Source organism: Sceloporus occidentalis, unplaced genomic scaffold, assembly GCF_023333645.1.
Source record: "Sceloporus occidentalis isolate IW3139 unplaced genomic scaffold, rSceOcc1.0.p SCAF_1, whole genome shotgun sequence".
Classification (NCBI taxonomy): domain Eukaryota; kingdom Metazoa; phylum Chordata; class Lepidosauria; order Squamata; family Phrynosomatidae; genus Sceloporus; species Sceloporus occidentalis.
The window spans coordinates 56,358,060-56,382,308 of record NW_028316981.1 but is presented as its reverse complement, the minus strand read 5'-3'; the positions used below and the strand labels follow the sequence as shown (position 1 = coordinate 56,382,308).

At 39.9% G+C, this 24,249-nt stretch overlaps 1 protein-coding gene across 1 annotated transcript in view; it reads left to right on the top strand.

Annotated features, from left to right (window-relative positions):
• COL7A1 (collagen type VII alpha 1 chain) overlaps positions 1-24,249 on the top strand; it is a 198,980-nt gene that overhangs the window by 139,113 nt on the left and 35,618 nt on the right. Inside the window, exons 72-92 of the mRNA XM_089512980.1 lie at positions 658-762; positions 2,051-2,086; positions 2,525-2,560; positions 3,377-3,424; positions 3,788-3,823; positions 5,208-5,339; positions 6,914-7,123; positions 7,595-7,630; positions 8,898-8,942; positions 11,784-11,855; positions 13,858-13,902; positions 16,049-16,111; positions 16,204-16,248; positions 17,641-17,676; positions 18,712-18,747; positions 19,683-19,727; positions 20,825-20,857; positions 21,421-21,483; positions 21,619-21,654; positions 21,796-21,876; positions 22,018-22,086. Coding sequence (XP_089369106.1) covers positions 658-762; positions 2,051-2,086; positions 2,525-2,560; positions 3,377-3,424; positions 3,788-3,823; positions 5,208-5,339; positions 6,914-7,123; positions 7,595-7,630; positions 8,898-8,942; positions 11,784-11,855; positions 13,858-13,902; positions 16,049-16,111; positions 16,204-16,248; positions 17,641-17,676; positions 18,712-18,747; positions 19,683-19,727; positions 20,825-20,857; positions 21,421-21,483; positions 21,619-21,654; positions 21,796-21,876; positions 22,018-22,086 — 1,308 coding nt within the window. The remainder of the gene's footprint in view (positions 1-657; positions 763-2,050; positions 2,087-2,524; positions 2,561-3,376; positions 3,425-3,787; positions 3,824-5,207; positions 5,340-6,913; positions 7,124-7,594; positions 7,631-8,897; positions 8,943-11,783; positions 11,856-13,857; positions 13,903-16,048; positions 16,112-16,203; positions 16,249-17,640; positions 17,677-18,711; positions 18,748-19,682; positions 19,728-20,824; positions 20,858-21,420; positions 21,484-21,618; positions 21,655-21,795; positions 21,877-22,017; positions 22,087-24,249) is intronic.

Genomic DNA, 24,249 nt, shown 5'->3' with positions numbered 1-24,249 from the left:
AGTGATAAATGCATGTTGTGGTTTGTATTCTGGGTAAATACATTATTCCTAAAAACATTATGCCTTCTCCTCAGGAGAGAATGCTTGAATCTAATGCCACAGTTAAGCAGCAGTTGTTCATGTCTGTATATGAGAAAATGACAGGCTGGAAAAGACGGACATAGGAATGATGACAGTAGAGAGAAGGCTATTCAGTGTATAGCACAGTGCCTCTGGTCTGGAGAACACAATATGTTCTACCATGTTTTGTGACAAAGCTTATAAAGCAAGTGTCTTCAATCTGGTGTCCTCCACATGTGTTCATTACAACTGCCATCTTCCCAGCCAGCAAGGTTGACCAAGGCTGTTATAAAGTAAGCACCGAATTTGTGTTACAGGGTTTCTGAGGTCTTAGGACCAGAGACTGCTAAAGAGAGATGGTATACACTGCATGTATAGAAGTACAGTATTAGCACTCCATGTATAGAAGGACCCATGTTCAGTCCATGACATGTCCAGTTACAGAGGATCTCAGGAAGTTGAGATGGGAAACAAGTCTGCCTCAATCTTTTCAAAGCAGCCACCAGGCAGAAAAGATGGTAGTAGGCTAGACAGACCTGTTCTGAAACAGCTGCTTGTGTATTACATGTAATTCTGTTTGTTCTCCTTTTTTGGCAGGGACGGGAAGGTATTAAAGGAGAGCGAGGGACTATTGGACCTCCTGGGCCCTCAGGGCCTCCGGGTGTCCCTGGTGTCCCTGGACTCGTTGGTCCACCAGGCCAGGTGGGTAGCCTCTGCCCATCAGATAAATCTGACATTATCTTTGCTAGCTTTATCAGCAGAAATGGGCAAACCATTACAGGAAGCAGAACTGGTAGAAGAATTCATTCTCTAGGACAGGGTTGGAAACAATTTAGGCTTCCAGCATGTACTTTGTGGTGTGTGGGTGTGTGTGTGTGTTGTGAACACCATCTGGGCCATCACCTGGAAATAGTATCAAATTAGTGCCACAGGAAGGCAACCTCAGTATTGTGGACAAGGTACCACTAAGACAGGAATGGGCAAAGTGCAGCCTGTGGTCCTCATGCAGCCCCAGGACCATGTTTGGTGTTTTGTTTTTAAGTCCCAAAATGTGCCAAAATGCCCTCTAGGTCCAGGAAAGGCTTTTGATTTGTTTTCTTTTTGAAAGGGAAGTAAAAAGGAAGCGACATCTTCTTACTTCCTTTAAAAAAAACCTCCTGGGCCTAAAAATGGCCTGGGGTTGTTTAAAATGCCAGATACACCCCCAGAGGGTATTTTGGTTCAAAAATATATTAGTTTTGCAGTAAGTGGGGGAGGGGTGCAGCCCTACTAAGTCTCCGGTAGTGAGGGAGGGGAATCTATGCTCTAATGCCTCTTTGTCTTCTACAGTTGCCCAGCCCTGCTGTAAGCACATAATCAACCTTGGATTTTTTTTTTAAAAAAAAAACCTACTAGAACTGTAGCTCACTCTTTAACACATAAACCTAGTCCCATCTCCCTTAATCTTTCTTGATTTTAGCAGCCTAAGTTAGATGGGAAAGAGGGGGAGCATTTTGGTTGCCACTGTTATTAAACCATTGAGAGACAGAAGAACCTTTGCTCACCTACTGTAAATCAAACGGAGATCTATCAATCTACCAGTAGATTCCAACCTACTGCCAACCACCAAAGCAACAGGTCTTAACCAGGGAAACAGACTGGTACAAAGCTTGATGAAAGTTGCAATCCTATACACACTTGCCTGGGAGTAAATTCTGTTACATTCAATTTAATTTGGTTCTCAGTAGAGATGAATAGGGTGGACTATGAGACAAGGATATCAACCCTGGGAGCAGATATTGGCACAAGTTACTCTGGCTGTTTAAAGAACCCAGATCTTTAAATAGTATTCCCTTTGGGTTTAGTGGGGAAGAGAGCTTAACTCTTATATCAAATATACATTGGAAATCTTGATCTAGGAGTCCTAGCAAAGCCTACATTGTTAGAGGATGACTTCGTTTGTCTTTCCTTGTTTTCTTTGCTTATTGGCACTGTTTCTGGTTGTTTTCAGAGTTTACCAGGTCTCCCTGGGACATCTGGACCAAAGGTAAGTAAAGTTGTTTGCTGCAGCTTTTCACTACATTAGTTGTGCTAAAAAGACCACTAGTGCAAGGAAGCTCTCCTCTCCATCTCCATGGAGGCTGAACATTTGCCAGATCTCTGTGATCTCAAAAAAATAATAATAATGAGGAACACATCATTTTAGGGAATAGAATAAAAAAAATATTGTCCTTGGACCAATTGTGTCAGAAAAGCTGATGGAAATAAAACAGACCAGGCACCTGTAGAAGAGGCATGTTGCTGGCTGTCTCAGTATTTGACACAGACCCCCCACACACCTATATCAACATGACATGTCTTCCTGAATAGCCTTATTCCTGCAACATGACTCTGGTGCCTGGTAGAGCACTTTTTATCTAGAGTCAAAGTTGAATTTCTCCCTACAATTCTGCACACTGGCTTTCCATTCTCTTTCTGTTTTCAGGGAGACAGAGGGGAGTCTGGATCTAAAGGAGAGAAGGTAAGTGTCTCTCCATTCTTCAAAACAACTGATAGTAAAGAATTCATCCCTCTGTAGAGCAGTGGAATCCCCTGTAGGGAGGTCATTTGCACAACATTTAGTCTTGTGGTAGCCTTGCTTTTTTCACATCCCTCTTACTTTTTTGTCATGTGCAACAGTGATACTATACATGCTAATTTAAGGTAGCCTGTCCTTTGGTGAAAAGTAATGCACATTAGAATCAGGGTTTATTGCAAACCATTGGCAGATCGTGTGAGTTTTGGATCATCCCTACTCTGCATACAGTGCCTGCTCAAAGGCTTTTGGCATGTCATCCAGGAAAACCAAACAATAATTGTATTGATGTGTCCAACACACACTTCTCCTTGGCATATAAACAGTGCATCCTAGCACCCCATTTGTGTCCTATTTCAGCATTATGATGCAAAGTAATAATTATCATCCTATAGCCCTTGAGATGTTTGGGACTCACAGAATTACTAACCAATGTTTATATTACCTGGAACTTCCAGAAACTAAAGCCCAAAATATCTGGAAGTCTGCATTTTTTAGTACCACTGATGTAATGTACTCTAAATTCCAATGGATTCTGGACCCTTACCTAGAGATTCATTGGGAAACAGATTCAAAAATTGTGCCAGCTGATGTTTTTACAGAGGATGGTCCTGAATGGTTGCTGCCAGGTTGATCTGATCCTGTAAATGATTTCTTAGCAGTACATCTTCTATCCTGCCTATGAATAGTGCACCATGTGTAATGCAACTAAGAGATACTGTACCTGCATGTAATGAACTTACTCTATTTTGCTTTCTTTAGGGGATAATGGGTGAGCCTGGGCCACGAGGAGACCCTGGCACAGCACAGGTGAGTTTCCAGGCACATTCTTTCTCCTAGGAGGCCTTAGTGGGAAAGAGTACAGGGTAGAATTTTATTGCAGACTGAATTAGCTCTGAGTGATGGTGGTAGCAGGGATTCCCTTCTCCTCAGTAGGCAACATGGCGTGAGTCCTGCAAAAGCATATGATCTGCAAGCATGGGAAGTATCAGACAAAGTGAACAGGAGGGTAGACAGAATACTGGCAAAAAGGCAGCTAGTAATTAAACATGGTGATGGTGATGGTGATGAGAGCCATCTTGTAAGACAAACAACAGCAATTATTAGGTTTTATTTTTATTTCTTGTGGTTTTTAAAAACTTGTTGATGGTGTCTACCCTTTATTTTATCTAGAATGTTGAGCGTGCCTTAGAAATCTACGGTATCAAGGTATGAATTAGTAATTGTACCTATCCACATACATTTATATTTTGTTTGTTTGTTTGTTTGTTTAGAGTATTTATACCCTTCAGAAAAAAAATGCTCTCAGAGCATCTTACAAATCATTGATTTGATAGTTCCTTGCTCCCAGGCATTACAATCTAAAGAATATGTGACATGTAAGGAAAAAGTAATTGAAGGGGGGGGGATTAAGTCCAGTATATGCTGGCTGCTCTTCTCTCCCTGAAAGGCCAGAGCAGTGACAGCTGGGATATGAAGGGAGCACCTCTCACCAGCCACTGTGGCTGAGGCATGATGGAGATGTGCCTGGCTGCATGTCTCTTCCTCAGAAGTCAGACTTATAGCTGTTGGAATGGAGGGAGGGCCTCTCGCCAGTTGCTGGACCGAGGCACACTGTAGCTTTTGAATTCAGCAAAGTCACATTGTTTGCTAAGGAGTTATTATACATTTTATATTTTAAACATTGGCAGGCCACTGAAGAAGACGTAGGTCTAGCCTTTTGTTTTTATTAATAGAATTGTTTATAATTGCCAAAGAAAAAAGGGGGGGCTTTTCTCCACCCTTTCTGTTGTTTTATTGGCTTTTCTCCAGGGTTTAGTTTCTCTGGTTTTGTATTTTGGATATTTTATTCACCCTTAGCATTTTACAGATCTTCCAGTGGGGTAATTTTACTCTTTTAGATACTACATTGTTTTTTTGCTCCAGGGTGTGGTTATTCCCTTATAGTTTTTGCCAGAACCCTTCGGTTGTTTTGTTTGGTTATTATCTTGGGTTTTTTTGGTTATAGGGACTTTGGTTGGTTAAGTTTTAAACCCCTGCATTGATATCTTAAAGGCTGTTTTCTGTCATAGAAACCTGCAAAAGCCTTAAAATCAGCTTCAGTGGGCTTCTTTTGTAGATGCACCAAAAATGAATGACCTCCCTGAAAAAACAGACCAGATTACTTTTTTTACTAGCATTTAGGTGTGCACTTGATTGATCATGGTATCTTCTTGAACCAACAATACAGGATGAGAGTCTCTGACTGGCAGCAGTTCTCCAGGCTTTCAGGCAGGATTCTGTCATAATTTTACCTGGAGATCCCTGGCATTCATTCATGATCTCTCATCTAAATACTAACCAGGCGCAAGCCCCTGCTTGGCTTCTTAAAACAGACAAGACTGGATGTGCTCAGAGTGGTGTGGTGAACATACACAATAGCAGTTAGCGTAAGGCTGGATAGATTTTTTTTCCCCTGCCCTAAAGGAAAAGGAACTGGATGGTTTTTTCTCTCTCTGATTATAAATGCTTGTTTTTTGGACTGTGGGTAGGCACACTATATCTTTTCTCATTGCTTCAGTGACAAAAATTGCTTTCTTTTCCTTCCTCGCAGATTTCTTCACTGCGAGAGATCACTGGTGCTTATGATGGGAGTTCTGACCAATTCCTGCCTGTCCCTGATCGCCGGAGATTCTTCAAGGGTGACAGAGGAGATCCAGGTGAAAGAGGACCACCAGGCAAAGAGGTAGTTTGAGCTTTCCAAATATGCAAGGATTAGTTACAGCCCCTGGGCTTCCTTTTAGTCTATATTAGGGAAGGTTCTTCACATAAAATGTTGACAGGGAAATTTCTAAAATAAGTACAATTAAGTTTTGCTAGGTAATGTTCAATAGTGTAATTAAATTAGTGGTCAAATGGATGTGCAAAAATAATTCCCAATAAATTTTGCATTGGTTAAACCACATTAATATCAATTTACCATTATTTCTGAATTAACTAACCCTAAGAGTGCATGTCTGGAGGGAAATGGTTTGCTGTTTTTGCAACCAGAATATCTGAAATGTTTTCATAATATTAAAAGCAGTTTTTGGAAAATAAAACATGGAACAACAGGGTGAAGGAGAACTACAAACATACTTCTGTTAATGAAATAGATGTGTTCCTCACCATTACATTGATGGAAAATTTGATTTCTTGTTGTTCTGTGCCTTCAAATCATTTTGGATTAATAGCAACTCTATGGTGAACCTATGACAGTTTTTTTTTTGTAAGGTTTGTTTTTGGCGGGGGGGGGGTGCCATTGCCATCCTCTGAGGCTGTGTGAGTGTGACTTGCCCAAGATCACCCAGTGGGTTTCCATGGCTGAGAGAGATATAAACCTTGGTCTATAGAGTCATAGTCCAAAGCTCAAACCACTATATCACACAGACTGTTCTTACCAGAGGCAGAAATAACATAGAAAGAAAAATATGTTCAGTGTATTTCAGCAAAGTTTTTATTCTAACAGTATGTGCATATGAAGTGAAAAATCTAAGTGAGGAAAGCCTTGTAAAAATAAAGAAATCAATTTTTAACCTTCTAGAGACCACTTGAATGCTTTTTCTAAAGTGTATCTAGGGATGATTTTTCTTTCTTTCACTAGCCTCTACTTTTCTGTGACTTCCATTTTGGTGACCAAATGTATAGATCTGTTTTTGTTGGCATGGTGGTTGTAGCTGGTGAGGCAGACCTGTCTATTTTCTCCTTTTTTCTGTTTTGCTGTTCACACATGCTCAGTAAATGATTTTAGAGACAGCTGCTGTTCACCTTGTCTGTTGTAGGTATACAAACACAGCTACAGTAAGGATTGGCTAGACTAGAATCCCATTCTTTCCCAGCTTGAGCTTTATTGCGTTATTTACTGTAGTAATCCAGTTCTTAGTCTTGTATTTCTCCAGGCCTCCTTCATTCTTTTTTCAATGCTGACACTACTAAAAAAACTTCCAGAGGATGATGAGGAATGTATGGTTTAGGCAGGTGCAAAAATACTGTGTAAAAATTGCCTACTTTATCAAAGACTTTGTTAACTGAGGTATGACTGAATAAAAACCCATAGTTCATCTTCAGTTTTTAGAATAATCCTGATTAGAAAATGTGGGAGATGAAAAGTAGGAAATACCCATTGCTAATGTGCCCTGGTTGCAAAGCTCATTGAGGAGGGAGTCACATTCTGTCAGGAAAAAACATTTGGCAGAGACATTTTGGATCTACACTCCGCTGAGTGTCATTTGAGGAGAAAGCTGATCTGACATTATTGGATATGTGTTGTGTTTCTTACAGGGACTTATTGGCTTCCCTGGAGAAAGGGGTCTGAAGGGGGATAAGGGAGACCAAGGCCCACCAGGCCCACAAGGCCCAACAGGACGAGCCATTGGAGAGCGGGGACCAGAAGGACAACCCGGCCAGCCAGGGGAGCCTGGGAAACCAGGAATTCCAGGTGTGCCAGGCCGTGTGGGAGAACTTGGAGAGGCTGGCAGGCCTGGAGAGAAGGTATTGTCAAAGAGAGAATGGGAAAGAGTGTCCATCAATTAGGAAGGCGCCAAGTGGGATAAGGAACCCTAACGCCCAATGTCTCAATGGACTTCATTTTCAGACTTCATCAGGCCAAAGTGATCTTGGGGTAAGGAAGTGGAAGCAGAGCAAGAAGGAGTCTCTTGAGTGGGATGATCTGTGGGAAAACATGTCTGAATATATGTTTATTTTGAAACCCAAATGTATAGCTTTAAAAATAAAACTAATAGAAAATAACATTAATAACACACATCATAAAGCCATACCAAAGCAGTAAGAAAATTACATGTCTTCAAAGACCATGGAAAATTTGCTAGTTATTCTGCTTCCACACTTGGCCCCCAGTTTTATAGGTGTTTCTGATACTCAGTAGGAAGATACATGCCTTAGATATGACACCATGTTGCGAGCTTTTTCATTGCTTTTAAACATATTCTTTTCTTATTCCAGGGTGATCGTGGTGAAAAAGGTGGACAGGGAGAGCCAGTGAGTAGTTTTATGTCATCATAAGGGTTGTGTTTCAGCTGGTTATCATGATGGATTACAAATCAAACAGTGTCACAGTGTCTGCAATTATGTAAGTGCACATGCTTGCACAGACCTATAACACCAGCATAAATTCATTTACCTGATAGTTCAAAGCTGATACCTGCAAACACAGGCACTCTGTTAGTGATCAGAGTTAGGTTCTTTACATAAACATCAAAGTCAAGATTTTTACTCCTGCACTGAGGTTCATCTAGTTTTACAGTTTTGTCTTCCTTGTGATCAGTATTCCTGGGACAGTGGAAGTTTTATGGAGGTTAATTTTTGTAGGAGAAATATTTCAGATAACACTCATAACATTCCCCATAGAGGAGAAAGGTTGAAACTCAGTTGCTAACAAAGTCTCATTTACTTTGAACAACTATATGGAAGGGGGAAACAATCAATTTTTGACATCTGTTTAATACATGACAGACATCAGATGCTGTTAACATGGAACCAGCCATTTCTATTTTGTTTATGTTACATAAACAAAGTAGATAATTCTTGTATTTAGAGTACGTAAGCAATGAAGGCCAGGGGTCCCTATTCTTTTCATATCTGCTATTTGACTGCTCTGAATAACTGCTATTGTATGTGAGTTCCCTCTTCCACAATGTATTAAACTATTTGGTTTTTTAAAAAATATTTATGAGTTATTTTTCTAATAAATATTCAGTATGATACACAATAATTGAATAGCCACAAAGTACACACTAAATCATTAAAAGTAAAACATTCTGTACCAAAATCCAGGCTAGTATAGAATCCTGCTCATAGAAAACTCACTTGGCAGGACTGGAGAAACATCCCTGTTTTTAATGTGAAGTCGAAGCCTTTCATGGCCGGCATCCATGGTTTTTTGTGGGTTATTCGGGCTATGTGGCCATATTCTAGAAGAGTTTATTCCTGATGTTTCGCCAGCATCAGTGGCTGGCATCTTCAGAGAAGATAGCCCGAAAAACCCACAAAAAACCATCCCTGTTTTTCCTGTTCTAAATGCTTTCATCCTGAAATTGACTTTTTGTTGTTATTTTAAATGACATCAATGACAAATATTTTTCATGTTGAGTACAGTTAGTCGTGAATGGAAGACCTGTAGAACAGTTTCATTCACTACTTTTAAGAGTGTGCATAGAAGGATTTCCATTGTGACTTAAGGAGGAAGAGCTTGGATCAGCTATTTGGGAAATTATTGATGTACCTTATTCCTTATCTCTTGTCTCAGGGCAGAGATGGCTCACCTGGGCCACCAGGGCCACCAGGACCCAAGGTGAGTGCTTTCAACATTGCATGTCCCTTTCTACCACTTTTCGATAAATGCTGAACTCACAATAAATCATAACATGGTGCTGTTTTACCACTGATCCAAGTTACAGTCAGAGCTTTGCAAAGTTACTGGTTTTACTACTCTGGTGTCCGAATTCCCAGCTAACATGGCCACTGGTAATATCCTGAATCCTTTGAAACCTGTGAGAAAATCTCTAGAGTTTTAAAAACCCAAGAGGGAGATGAGTGCTCTCTTGACTCCTTTCTCTTATGGTTTGTATCATGTGATAATCAATGTCTTCATGTACACAATGGGTGGCAATTGTGCAGTCAATTTCCTTGGGCTGTCATTTCTTTGGCTATGCAATTCAATGTGACACAAAACTCTACCACCCCATTTCTCCTTCTTCTAATCCTATTATGCCTTAACAACTAAATGAGTCTATTTCTAATAGAAATAAAGTTAAAAGTTCATTCCTAACATGTGTCACCCTACATTAGGAATTGGAATCATATGCAGATCTTGACGGACCGTAAGTTGCAGGAGTCCTGCCCACCCTAGTGAACATTGTGGAATGCTGGAGTTTCATTCAAACAACATCTAGAGCACTCCATGATTCCCACCAACAATCTTACAGGGCTCCATGATTCTGGAAGAATGTCTGCATGATTTCTATTTTTCTAACAGAGTCCAGGGCTTTATAATTCTCTACCCACTTTAAGCAGAGGACACAGTGGGGAACCATTAACATCTGGTACAGTTAATCCATCACTCTACCATTTCTGCTCATGGGTAGTCTGATTCTATCTGAGCTCTTGTTTATTGGCCTTAGAATTGTGGAATCAAAGAGCTGGAAGAGGTTACTAGTCCAACCCCTTGCCATATAGGAATACAAAACTAAAGCACTCCTGAAAGAAGTTCATCCAACTTCTGCTCAAATACTTTCAAAAGCGGAGAGTCCACTACTCTCTGAAACAGTCTGCTCCACTGTTGGACAGCTCTCACAGTAAAAAAGTTGTTTCTGATGTTTAGGTTTAATCTATTTTCTTGTAATTTAAATCCTTTGGTTCATGTTCTAGCCTTGAGCAGCAGAAAACAAGCTTGCTCCTTCTTCTATATGACATTCTTTCAGATATTTAAAGAGAGCTATCATGTCACCTCTCCTCCTTCTCTTCTCCAAGGTGAACATATCCAGTTTCCTAAGTTGTTCCTCCTAAGGTTTGGTTTCATGACCTTTGATCATCTTGTTTGCCTTTCTCTGGACATGTTCCAGCTTGTTGATATCATCCTTGAACTGTAGCACTCAGAACTGGACACACTATCCAGGTGAGGTCTGACCAAAGCAGAACAGAGTGACACTACTGCTTCCATTGATCTGGACGCTATACCTCTGTTGATTTAGCCCAGAATTTCATTGGAATTTTTTTATTTGTTTATTTTGCTGCTTCATCACATTGTTGACTCGTGTTTTGCTTCTAGTCTACTAGAACCTTTTCACATGTACTGCTTTCAAGCCAGGTATCACCTATCCTACCTTTGTGCATTTAATTTTTCCAGCCTCACTGTAATAGGTTTCATTTCTCTTTGTTGAAATTCATTGTGTTGGTTTTAGCGCAGCTCTCCAATATATCAAGGTCATTTTGAATTCATATCCTATCTCTGAGTTATTCACTATCCCCCCTAATTTTGTGACATCTGCAAATTTGATAAGCATGTCTTCTACTCAGGGGTGTCACTGGGAGTGTAAGGGGTGCAAACTACACTGAGTGACTCCTCAGAGGGAGATGAGCACCCAGTGAGGTGGTTGCTCCTGTCTGTCCCACAACTCCCCTGAATCCCATTGCAGAGAAAGGTGGAATATAAATCCTGGAAATAAAATAAATAATAATATATTAATCAGATTTATTGACATTGGCTCTGAGATTACATCTGCAGATTCCTTTAGAATTCATCAATGCAGTTCATCTAGCCTTGGAGACTTAAATTCATTTAGAGTAGTTAGGTATTCCTTTACTACCCCTTTACCTTTTCTGGGCTGTAATCCCCTTCCTGCTTGATTTATTCAATTTCCACTAGTTAAAGCATTGTCTTCCTTTTGGGAGAAGACTGAAGCAAAGAAGGTAATAAATAATTCGACCTTTTCTCTGTCCCTGTTAACATTACACCATCTTCATTATGCAGCACCCCTTCCATTTCCTTGTTCTTCCTATTGCTCCAAACACAACCAAAAACAAAACAAAACAAAACAAAAACACCCAATATTAGTATTTCTAACCTCTAGTGAGCATGAGCTTATTCTGAGCTTTAATGTTTCTGACCTTCCCTCTACAAATATTGGTTATTAGTTTGTATTCCTCTCTGGTGATCTCCCTCTTTTACCATTTCTTATACAGGTCTCTTTTAAATATCAGCTCCTCTGAAAGTTCGTTATACATTCCTTAGACACCTCCCTCTTTTCTTCCTCTTGAGAACTGTTTGCAGCGGTGCCTTGTTAGTTGTCAATGATTCATATTCCTATCAGAATCATTGCTTCTGAAATTTGGGTTTGATCTAGAAAAAAAAAACTAGCAAATCTATCAGAATCTGCCAATGATCTCCCAGTTGACAGAACTGAAATCTGAAATGGATATTAGGTATAAAGTCCTTATGGTTCAAGAAGCTAAGGCAATCATTTTTTTGGTTCATGGAAAAATGGATTTTGATTGGGGTTGCAGTTCTTCCACCTCTGTTGTGAATAAGATTTTTTTGGATGGTATGGGGATATAAATAATAATACACAGTGAGTGTGAAGGAGGATGTGAATGTATTTATCTATTTATGGCTAATATATTGATGTGTTTCTAGATAGATGTAACAGATGGAAGCCTCCCAGGCTTTCCAGGAGAACGTGGCCCACCAGGACCCAAGGGAAGCAAGGTTAGAGCCTAGTTCCTTTCCCTTTCCTTGAATGACTGTCAAACATAACATAACATAACATAAGTAAGCCACTTTTGCTCATTTTCCTCCATTTTTTGTTAAGCAACATGACATTCGAAGTGCCCTGGACTCACAGCAATTGGTCACTAAGGCACTGTACAGATGGGGAGAAAGGGGCAGCAAGACGCCACCCCTTTCTGCCCCAGATGGAGACCGCAGCAACCAAACGCTGCAGCCTCCGGGAGGCCTGGAAAGAATCCGTTCTTGGTGGGTTCTTTTTAGTGCGATGATGATTTCTGCATGGCGCAGTGCTGTTTACATGCTGCACCATGTGGACATCATTGTGGCGTGCCCTGACTGTATGGGGGCATGCCAAGATGACGCCTGGAGTGTGTGTTAGGGCTGCTGAGCGTGTAAACGCTCAGCCTCTACTCACCTCTAGAACGGGCCAAGGCCAGCGCAAAGTGCCAGTCTATACCAGCTCTAAATTAGAGGATCTGAGATGGGACTGAATCTTTGTCATACCCAAGATATTGTGGATTATAATGGTGGATGGCAAAACTCCACCTTGTAATTGCTCCTATTTTTCCATTTGAACAGGGCTGTGCTATGCTACTTATTTCTGTCCAGTAGCTGAAGAGGTGCAGCACCGAGTCTTGCCTTCATTCTTTTGTAATGAAAGAATGATATCAGAGCTAGCATTTAAATTCCTTACTTCCAAATCATGTTACCAGAATAACAGAATCTTTGTCATACCCAAGATATTGTGGATTATAATGGTGGATGGCAAAACTCCACCTTGTAATTGCTCCTATTTTTCCATTTGAACAGGGCTGTGCTATGCTACTTATTTCTGTCCAGTAGCTGAAGAGGTGCAGCACCGAGTCTTGCCTTCATTCTTTTGTAATGAAAGAATGATATCAGAGCTAGCATTTAAATTCCTTACTTCCAAATCATATTACCAGAATAACAGAATCTGAAGTTGCTGTACTGTGAACTCTCGCTCTTTGGGGACATCGAATAATTAGTAGGCCATCTGTTTTGTTACCAGTCAATTAAATATAAAGAAATTATTTACTACCAATATATTAATGTAGATGTCATCCTGAAATAATAAAGACATTGGGAAGAAAAGTGGAAGAAACATACTCATTGTTAGAAGAGAAAGTTATCTTTAATGTGTCTTTCCCTTCCCTTTTGTCCTTTTATATTAAAATTTGTCATCAACAATTAAAGACTGATCTCAACAGATTAATTTAATTAAAATAGAATGCAGGAAGGTTGCTTTTTGAGCTGAAGTCCAGAAATGTACCCTGTGCAAATCTATTCAGAAGTATGTTCCATTGAATCCAATGATATGTATTCCAAGATTAGTGTGTATAGGATTATATATCTCAATCCATAGAGAGAGGCAGGTAAAAATGATGAGGATTATGATGATACAGAAATGCAGGAACAAACCATGTTGTAGAAACATATTTTTCTTTGTGGTCAAAGTGATTATGTAGGCTTAATTGCCGGAGTTTACACACAATTTGGAAAATTTTCCTTTTTGCACTGCAGCTCTCAGAATTCCCAGACAAAATGGTGATTTGTTGAGTAGAGGGTTTATAGGCTATATAGTCCATAAAGGCAGCTTTCCCAGGCTCTGGGTTTACATGTTGGCATTAGCTTTTTGTGTGCCTTCAAGTTGTTTCTGACTTACGGCAATCCTAAAGTAACGCTTTCACAGAGGTTCCTTGGTAAGATTTGTTCAGGGGGAGGGATTGTCTTTGCCTTCCTCTGAGGCTGAGACAGATTGATTTGCCCAAAGTCACTCAGTTGGTTTCCATGGGGATACAAACCATGGTCTCCATACCATAGTCCAGTGCTCAAACCACTACACCATGCTGGCTTTCAGGTTACTGGTTATGCATGGGATGACGAGAAAGAACTGTACGAAACTATGATACCTTCTGCCTCTTGAAGGCAGCCAGCTAACTATTCCATTTCTCTTATACAGGGAGAGCCAGGAGAAGATGGCGAGAGAGGCTCTAGAGGCGATAAGGTCTGAGTGTAGTAAGTCTGCCACCCCTGCATCTCTCCAGCTTTTCCTGTGTCTGTTCTGTACCTTCGCTTGCAAGAAGGGAAGCTCTTCTTTCCTTAAAGTGTATCTTGCTTTTTTACTCTTTTTCTCTATCCCTTTCATTAGCTTAAAAATAATTGAAGAGACCTGAGCCAAAAAAGGGGCTTTATTTTTCCACAATCAAGCTGGGCTGCTGTGACTACAACAAAGGTACTCCTATCCAGCAGTGCCAAATGGCCATCACCATTCCTACTATGGATTATTCTGCAGGAATTTTCTGCTCTCAGTTTTAACCTTGGTCCAAAAAGTATTCCTACGGAGCTAGGCTTAGTAGCTTGGCTTGCTTCTTATCCAGAGCCAGGAAATGTAATATCTTCAGACGACAGTACCCAGAATCCCTCACTTGAGGAGATCAAAAATAACTTACCCATGCTCTGTTCTTGTCTCCCCTGCCCCCCATAGTACCAAACCAGACTCCTCTACTCTCATAGTGAGTCCAGAAAAAATTACATATCATTGCCAGGTCAATTACTCATGTTGGATCTAGAAATCTCTCTGGGTTCTAAGTTTTAAACTTCCTTTGGAATATGTGTAACAATGCCAGAGTCTAGTACAGAGCTGGAAAATAAGAAGTTACATGTGGTATAATTACCTATCACACATTACTGTTCTTGGTACAAAGCAATGTAATGGAGTTACTTTTCAAAAGTAATGGAATGAATGGAAATGAAGTCACTTTACTGGTGTAACAAGTAATGGTTTTTAGTTACTTTTCTAAATTACTTTTAAACAGCCTGCTTAGAAGCATTTTGACAAGAATTTTTCAAGTTTAAGCCATTCTCTTAGCAATACCAAGGGCCTTCAGAAGTAATTGTGAAAGCAGTAAGCAACAAAATGGGTGATGTAGGAAGTTACTTTTTAAATGGTGTCATGAATAACAACAATTTATTACTTTGTAAATACTTTATTGAGCAACCAGAGAAAAATAGAAAATGTCTTCAGTCTAGCAGAAGATATGACATGTTAAGGGTATCTTAAGGTATCTTCTCCCTATTTTCCTGTATCTTGATAAAGGACTATCAGATATTTGGGGAGGAAAAGGTGAAATGTTTCATGAAATGCTCACTCTGAGTGGAAAGAAAATAAATTTCAAGTGATATTTAAAATAACACTGCAACATTATGAAGTCAATGGGATATGCAGGTAGGTCTGCTTATTGAAACTTCACATGCTCACTGCTACAGTTAAGATAAGGGAGTTCAACTTGACATCTTCTAGGATACTGATAGCTTTCTATACTCTTGGTTGAACTGAACAAAGATTCGTGGATTCCAGGGAAAGCAAAGCAAAATGAAAAAATAGCCTTCATCATAATGGGCACTGAAAGACTTGAATGTGTACTGGCTCTAGGTTTAAGGAACTGACACAGTGTTGCCACTTGGGCCTCATTCCCACGACATTTTAAACCGGTTTGCAAATCGGTTTAAAGTGGTTTAAATGACCCTGGTTCTCACTTGAAGCGAATTGAGAGGGGGGCTACGTGCTAGACACATTTAACCTACATCTTTCTGATGCTGATTTTTTTGCGTCTTTTTGGATAAATTGATTCCACACAAGTGTGAACCAGATGCAGATTGGAATCGATTTCAAGAACTGAATTCATGAATCAATTCAGTGTCAGTGTGAACGAGATGCGGATCAGAATCAATTTACTATGACATCATAAAGGGTCACTGGGTGGGGAAGCAGAAATTAACAACCTGTGTTTGCCCACCCTTCGACCCTCATACGGAAGTACATCAATGTGATTGCAGTGATGGACAGAGAAAAAAAATCCTACTGAAAACAATTCAGATTGAACCGATTCATTTGCCAATGTTAACTACAAGTGGATTATTTTGAGAGACTCCTGCAGGAAACAGTTTAATCGATTCATTTGTTAATGTGAACCACAAGTGGGATATTTTATTTTATTTTACAGCAAGAAAATGCGATCAGGGAAAATGTAGTGTGAACTATGCTCCGCTGCCGAACCAATCCATTGATTTGGATCACAAAGCGATTTATTTATAAGTGGGAATGAAGCCTTGGTTGCCTTTGTGACATCCGATGACCCTTTCAATTGCAGGGTGAAACTGGCCAGAAGGGAGAAAGAGGTGAAGCTGGTGACAAAGGCAGGGATGGCTCTCCAGTAAGTATTGCTGACAGACCACTGTGACTTTAGAAATAATGCTGAAACCCTGTTGGCCTGCTGTTTACTCCCACTGTCTTTTGTTGTTGCAGGGACTTCCAGGAGACAGGGGCCTTCCAGGCCCAGAAGGGAAAGCTGTAAGTCAAAGGGAGGAAACATGAATATATTAAGATATAGAGAGAGAAAGAAAGAAAGAAAGAAAGAAAGAGAAAGTTTTCAAATATTGGGAGGAAAAGCCTTATCCCCAGACACTTTCAGCCAAATCTGAAAGTGGCAAGAAAGCTCCTCTGTCACAAACCATATTAAACTTCATAAAGGATTTGTACAAAAAGATCCGGTCTGGCTAAAATGTTGGAGTTCCGTGACTAAATCTGGATGTCTGGGGAAACCAGCAGTCCAGGAACACAAAGTATTTTCTCCAGGTTTCCTATCTGCTATACAAAAACCTATGTGTCTCTCCAGCCCTTCAGCTCTGCTGCAGTGGAATCACCAAAGTATAGATTCTATTAGCCTGGACATAGGTGATGCTTACAGTGATATGTAGAGTTGGGATGGAATCCTTGCTGGGTGGAAACAAACTGAACTGTGAGTGAAAGTGGTAGGGATCATCCTGGTTATTTGATAGAGAGTGTTTTTAACATCATTGGAAGCCAGAGAGAGATTCCAGGACAAAGAATAAAAAAGGGAGTGTGTTGTATTCTGTTCATAATATATTTCCCTTTCATTCCTGGCTATAATTGCTTTCATTGTCACCATGTGCCTCTTACCACAGTAATGATGTCATTTATGATCTAGGATCCTCACACATGTTGTCTTGGGAGCACAACGGATGGTTGCATGATTGGGTCTGTTGTGCTTTCTAACTGCCATTCATGCTGTCTTTTGGAGGTCATGTTCCATCTAAGGAGACCCTAGAAAAAGGACCTTCCTAATGTCCATCCCCTGTAGGGATAGTTGCTTGTGTTTCTATCCAGTCTTTCTACTAGGCAGAGCAGGCCTGTTCTGTCAAAAGCAAAGTGTTCATGTTTTATTCAGGCTGACTGAACCCTCTGTTTTATGTTTATGTATGTAATTTGTCTTGCAATTTGTCCCTTATTGTCAGGCAGACCATAGTGAAAAGAAATAAGACCCATCTTTTGTCAAGTATGGGTTGCCCAAGCTGATAGTAGTACTACATCAATGTGAGATGTCAAGAAGGAACCTCCCTGTCTGTTCCTTGTTATATTTTATGTTACTTGTTCATGCATGTCTGTTTTTGTGTGTGTGTGTGTCATTCCCTCCCTATCCAGGGCCTGCAGGGTGTTAGAGGGCCATCCGGCCCAGCTGTAAGTAATCTTCCTTAGTAGATTTCATTAGACTGGAGTCATTGTCTATACTTGCCTTCTTCTGCTTGCTTGCTCACTCTCTTTTTAGTGCAGTAGGAGTGGCTCTGCCTTGGCACTGAAGAAAGCAAGGACCAAGCAAAGCTAGCTTATGGGATTGCTCTGGGTTTCGCTAACTCTCTGGATATTTGAATTGGATCTTTGCAGGGCTTGCCAGGCTTCCCTGGAGTTCTGGGCAGACCGGTAGGTGCTCCTCTTCCTATTCTCCCTCCTGTGTCTCACTTACCCCACTTTGCATGCAGCAATATGCCACTTGCTGATTATAATATGTGGTTGGCTTCCATCTTTGTATTGTGTTTACCTTTATTTTCTGATACACTGCAAGCTTTGCAGAAAGAAAATGGAATCATTGCCTTGGCACACTGGTCAAAACATGGTTTTAAGATTCAGAATAAATTTAAGTTTTCTGTTCACATGTCAAATGAAGCTTAGATTTAAATATTGGTAATGCATTTTGATGTTCTGACAATAGCTGTATAAGGAGGAATCCATAATTATTGTTGGAGGGAGGTGATTTCTTTATTTTATATCCCACCTTTTTTCCTGAATGTGACCAAATCAGAATTATTTTCCATGGAGGTCCTCAGCTCTAATTTCAAAAGCCATGAACTCACTGGCCTCACTCCACCATTCAGAAATGGTGACTTTGAGAGAGAGCAAATAAACATTTTCCTTTTTATGTGAACCATTCCCGATATGCAGAAATGTGTCCTGCAAACTGGAGTTGTACCAGCAATTTTTACATTATACTGCATATATTGCCATTAGCTGCCTTGAGTGATGTTTAAGTATCAAATACAAAGATATAAGTTTTTCAGTAAATAAATAAATGTACAGCAGTTTCCACAACTCTGGCAGCTAGAAAGAACATGGCTATGATCTGGGGGTATCCATTGTGAAGTTTCCTACCAATTCACATGGTATTTTCTCCAACTGCCTATGGGTATATAAACACCCAAGGAAAACTGCATGCAGGAAATTGGGTGATGAAAATCAGTATGGATTGGTCCTGGGTTGAACATTCTTCAGGAAAAGACAGAGGGGGAAGCCTATATCCTGAGTTACTTCATGGGATTAATTATGGAGAACTCCCCTGAAATATTTTGACAAATTTGTTTTTTCCTCTGTATCAAGGCTCCTAGTGTAGCTAACCAAGAAATCTGAGAAATAAATCAGATACACATCAACCACTGATGACATGTCTGTTTATTCATACAGGGTAACCAAGGAGATCCTGGACCACCAGGCCCTCCTGTAAGTAAAACTGGCATTTTCCCTGAGCAATATTACAATTTAAAATCAGTTTACATGAGTGTACGTATAAAAATCTTGTTTCCATTGTCTGGGAAGAGAGCATGTCATCTAGTGCCTGGATTATTTCATAATCTTAAAGCTGCTGTATTATGGTTAGACTGGAAACATCAGAATGAGATTGGCCAAAGGCAGAATAATTATTTTATTTTATTTTATTTTATTTTATTTTATTTTGATGGGAAGCAATGGTTACTTCATTCTCCATCACTGTCCAGTCTTTTTCTTAAGACCTAATCTTTCAAGATCTTTGCAACAAAAGATAAAAAAGGTCAGCATCTTGACACAACAGTTACATAGAACCCAGAGCAGGTATTTTTAACATGGGCCCCATACAGACTGCCACAATAAAGCTGCTTCGGGTCACTTTGGAGGTATTTTGCTTAAATGATGCATGCACCCTAAGAGCCTGGAAGCTGTGCCAAAGCTGCACCACAGTCCTTAGGACTGGACCATGGCTTTGGCACAGCTTCTGGACTCTTAGGATGCATGCATCATTTTAAGCAGCATACCTCCAAAGTGACCTGAAGCAGCTTTATTTTGGCCTGTCTGTATGGGGCCATGGAGTCAAATAAGCAGTTTCAGTGTGGGGTTGCTTCTGGTTCATCTCTAAATGATAGTATTCTAGCTCAGCCTGATAAAAATCCAGTTCAGTTTTTTTTAACTCTGGTTCAGTTTAACACCTTGTAGCTACAATATGTAGCTTTTTTCCTCTCTGGATAAGATCATAATTCAGGGTCAGTTTAACACCTTGTAGCTACAATATGTAGCTTTTTTCCTCTCTGGAGAAGATCATCAAAGATATGATAGAAAATAAATCAGTGTGTTGTGTATACAGCTTTTGAATTAGCTTAATCATATCTCTTCTTTCCACACAGGGTCCTGTTGGCCCTCCAGGCACTCAAGGTCTACCTGGAAAAAAGGTATATGTTCTGGTTTAAATGCTAAAGAATGTAGACTATCATAGGCATTGTGGAACCTTCATTCTCCCCAAGCCAATGACAGCTCAAGATTTACAGTCTTAGCTTTTGTGCAGGTAAAATACCCCAGACTCAGGGCCAGCTCTAAGTATTTGGCCACCCTAGACAAGAAATATTTTGGCACCCCCGTCACCCCTCATAATTAATATAAGTAGTTGTTCTCCTTTTGTTAAAGTTTTAGCCTTCTGCTTATATTGTCTCTGTAGCCTAATTTATTGCGTTTTATAGAACAACATTCTTTTTCTTATTTCTGATTACATAATGATAAAAGACATAGGATATAGGGCGGCTGTGCACCCCCCTATTCCCTATGATAATGTAATAATAAATGGAGTACTCACTTAAACAACTAAAACTTCCTCTCTACTTAGTTTAAAAATTTTCGTAAGAATGCAACACAGCATTATACATACTAGGCAAACATTCAAAATCAAACACAGACACTGAAACACTATTGCATGGTCACTACCAAACATACAGAACACAAAAACAAGTTTGTTTGTTGTAAACAGTAAACTCAAGATGACTGGCGACTAGCATTCCGTGTTGTGGCACCAAGGGTAAGGCAGGTGAGCAGCAAGAGGAGAGGGGGCTGTTGACCTTGAGGTTACATTCAAGGCGCATGTGGAAGGCAGATGATGTACCATGTGACCATACCATGGACACAGGGGGGCACACATTTATGTTTTGTCCATTGTACAAAGAAACAGTCATACGGTAGCTTGCTTTTACATCGCTTGCTGTAATGAGTTTTCACTTTAATATTGTTTGATTCACCAAAAAAAATACAAAAAAGCTGCCCCTAAATTTTGCCTATATGGATAAGCCGGCCCTACACCAAACCTATTCACCACTTGTGTCCAGCACTATTTCATAAATGCATTTCTGAATCCCCTATTTTTTTTAATCTGTGGCACAATAACCTTATTATGATACCAGTTGATTTGTCCATATTCTCCTTTGCAGAAACAAGACAAGTTAAACTGTATGTGTCTGTTATTGATTTATAATATTGGGGGGGAAATCCCCTTTATTTACAGGGAGATGCTGGAGAACCTGGTTCCAGCATTCGGGTAAGTATCTCTAACCTACACTCTTTAGTGTATATATCCTGCTGAAGCTGAACGTTTACACCAACCGATTTAAAGTATCTGTTCATTGCCAAAGTCATATTCATGGGCTTTATGGGATCTTGTCTTTCTCTAAAAAGTGTGAGAAATCTCTTTCAGTCTATCAGAGATGGGTATGCCAGTTCCTTCCTCTGAAATACAGTTGGCCCTCCATATCCAAAGATTCTTTATCCATGGATTCAAACATCCATGGATAAATATTCAAAAAATGCATAAATTCCAAAAAAGCAAATCTTGATTTTGCCATTTTATATAAGGGACACCATTTTTTATCCATCATATTTAATGGGACCTGAACATCCACAGAGTTTGGCATTTACTGGGAGTTGTGCAACCAAACTCCAACAGATATCAAGGGCCCACTTTATAGCCTACAACACTTGATATTCACTGGTAGTCTCCCATCCAAGATATGACCAGGGCTGACCCCTGCTTAATGTCCAAGATCAGACAGGATCTGGTGTCTTTAGGTATCTTTGGTCAATTTTCTCTTCTCTTAATTGCAGGGCTTACCAGGTCCTCAAGGGAATGTTGGACTCCCAGGAGCACCAGGAACTCCAGGGCTTGTGGTAGGTGACCAGTGTGCTTCTCTAGTTTGGAAGCTAGTAAAATGCCACATTTACAGTTTGTTCCTTACTACTCATTCTCCGGATGTTACGTCTGTGATGTCCTCATTGCTTTTTACTTGTTTGTGCTTTTTTCAGGGTCCACAAGGCCCTCCAGGGATGCCAGGACAAGTGGTAAGCTTGTTTGCCAGTTTTATATCTGGCAGACCTTACAGGTCTTCCATTTACAGATCAAACTTTACCTCTTCCATATACTAAGCTTTTTTTCCCCTAATATGCATCAAGATTCTAGCAGCTTTTCCGCTGTTTCCTTAGGGTGAGTCTGGAAAACCAGGTGTACCAGGCAGAGATGGAGTGCCAGGGAAAGAAGGGAAAACTGGACTGCCTGGGGAAATGGTAAGACAAGACACAAGATCGCATGTAATTGGGCATGGCACTGAGATTCATGCTAAATGACCTTACTTTCATTGTGCGGGTAAGACAAGAGAGCCCAAATAGTTAAAGCCCAGCTAGCTCCATTTGTTAACTTTTTTCTAGGGTATCCGAGGACCTGTAGGACCTGCTGGCCCCAAAGGAGAACCTGGGGATGCTGGACCTCCGGGACAGGTGAGAAATGCTTTCCCTTATGTGGACCTGTGATTTATCTTTCATCTGTTTTGTTTCATCCTTTACCAACCTGGCACTCTTCACATGGATCTACAACCCATCATTCTCAACAAACATAGACATGTTGTCTGGGAATTTAGGAATTATAGTCCAACGCATCTAGAGGGTAATAGGTTGGAAAAGACTACTCTATTTGCTTTTAAAAAAATTTATAAATGACTGTGTCCTTTCTTCCTTTGTTTAAAATGTTTTGTACCTCATCTTTAAAAGTGTTTGATGTTTTAAAACATTAAGAATGTTTTAAAAATTGTTAAAATGATAATGAAACATTTTATCACACTGATTGTTGTTTTTCACTGATTATCTATTTATCATTATTTGAATCATTTTATCTTTCCCAGCCTCTTTATACAGGTCCTTAGTTATCTTTGTAAAATGTATTACTTGAGGTTTCCCTTAACAAGACAAACAAAAATAAAACAACTGGAAGAGAGAAAGAAAGTATAGAGGATAGCAGAAGCTAGCAGTGTGATTCCAGAAATATTGTAATATGCTAGATGTTGTTACAGACCACTTATTGTACATTCTGAATGCAGTTGTTTCCTTTTTGATTCACTATCAGCCAAATATGTGAACCCAAAATATATTGATTGTTTGACTGATTACAATTATTTCTGCACTGTTTTTCATTTGAACAAAATCTGGAAGTAGTTTACAGACTCTAATAAACAAAAAAAATTAAATGCACGAACCCCCCCCCCCCCCCCGGTAAAACATACCAGCACTGAAGACTAATGTGCTGCAGAGGGGACATAATTCTCAAGGTGGATGCCCATTTATATATCACTGCCAAACAGAAATCCATTAGTCATATCATGGACACAGTGCCCCTTTTGAAGATTGCAGTGGCTTTGTGGTTTGGTATAGTGCTTCATCACAAACAAATCATCAGGAACAGATGGTATTCCAATCAAACTGCGGCAATCCACATAGACAGAGTCAACTCTAGTGCTAACATATGTCAACAGATATGGAAAACAAAACGATGGCCAACAGATTGGAAATGATCAATATACTTCCCCATGCCCAAAAAAGGAGACACAAAAGACTGCATCAACTATAGGAACATAAAGGAAAACAGACTTGGACACAAAAGAAGGAGGAGTGAAAATAGGAGAAAGGAATATCATCAATCTAAGATATCCAGATGACACCATAATACTAGCAGAAAACCACCAGGGCCTGGAACAATTGCTAAGAAAGATCAAGGAAGAAAGTGCAAAGGCAGGACTACTGTTGAATATAAAGAAAACAAAAATAATGACAACAGAGATTCTAGACAAATTCAAGCTAGACAACGAAGAAATAGAAGTAATGAGTTCTCATACATGGATCAAACACTGATAGAAACAGGAACTGCAATCAGGAAATCAGAAAAAGATTAAGAATGGGGGGGCAGCTATGAAAGAACTAGAAAAGATTCTAAAATGCAAAGATATACAATTGAACACAAAAGTTAGAATCGTACAAGTCATCATTTTTCCTTTTACCATGTATGAATGTGAGGGCTGGACAGTTAAGAAAGAAAATAGGAAGGAAATCAATTCATTTGAGATGTGGAGCTGGAGAAGAGTGCTGAAGATCCCCTGGGCAGCAAAAAAGACAAACAAATGGGCCCTAGAGCGGATCAAGCCAGAAATTTCCCTGGGAGCCAAGATGACAAAACTGAGGCTGATGTACTTCAGCCACATCATTAGAAAACCAACAATGCTAGGAAAGGTGGAAGGAAGTAAAAAGAGAGGAAGGCCACATGCTAGATGGATGGACTCTATTAGGGAGGTCATGGGTATGAGTTTGCAAGAACTAAGCAGAACAGTGGAGGATAGGGACTCTTGGAGGTGTCTCATCCATAAGGACGTCCTGGGTTGAAATTAACTTGAAGGCACTTAACAAAAATAGTGCTTCTACAGAGGAGTCTAGGTTTTCTATGGCCAAATTATGCCTTTTTCTCTCACAGAAATGTTCATTAACAATTCACATTGATGTTTAGGTAGGACAGTACACCCCTCTTCTTCTTGAGTTTCAGAAAATATTGCTTACATTTCTAACTATCTGTAATTACTTGCGTACATTTTACAAGAAGTCGTCATAACAACCATTCCT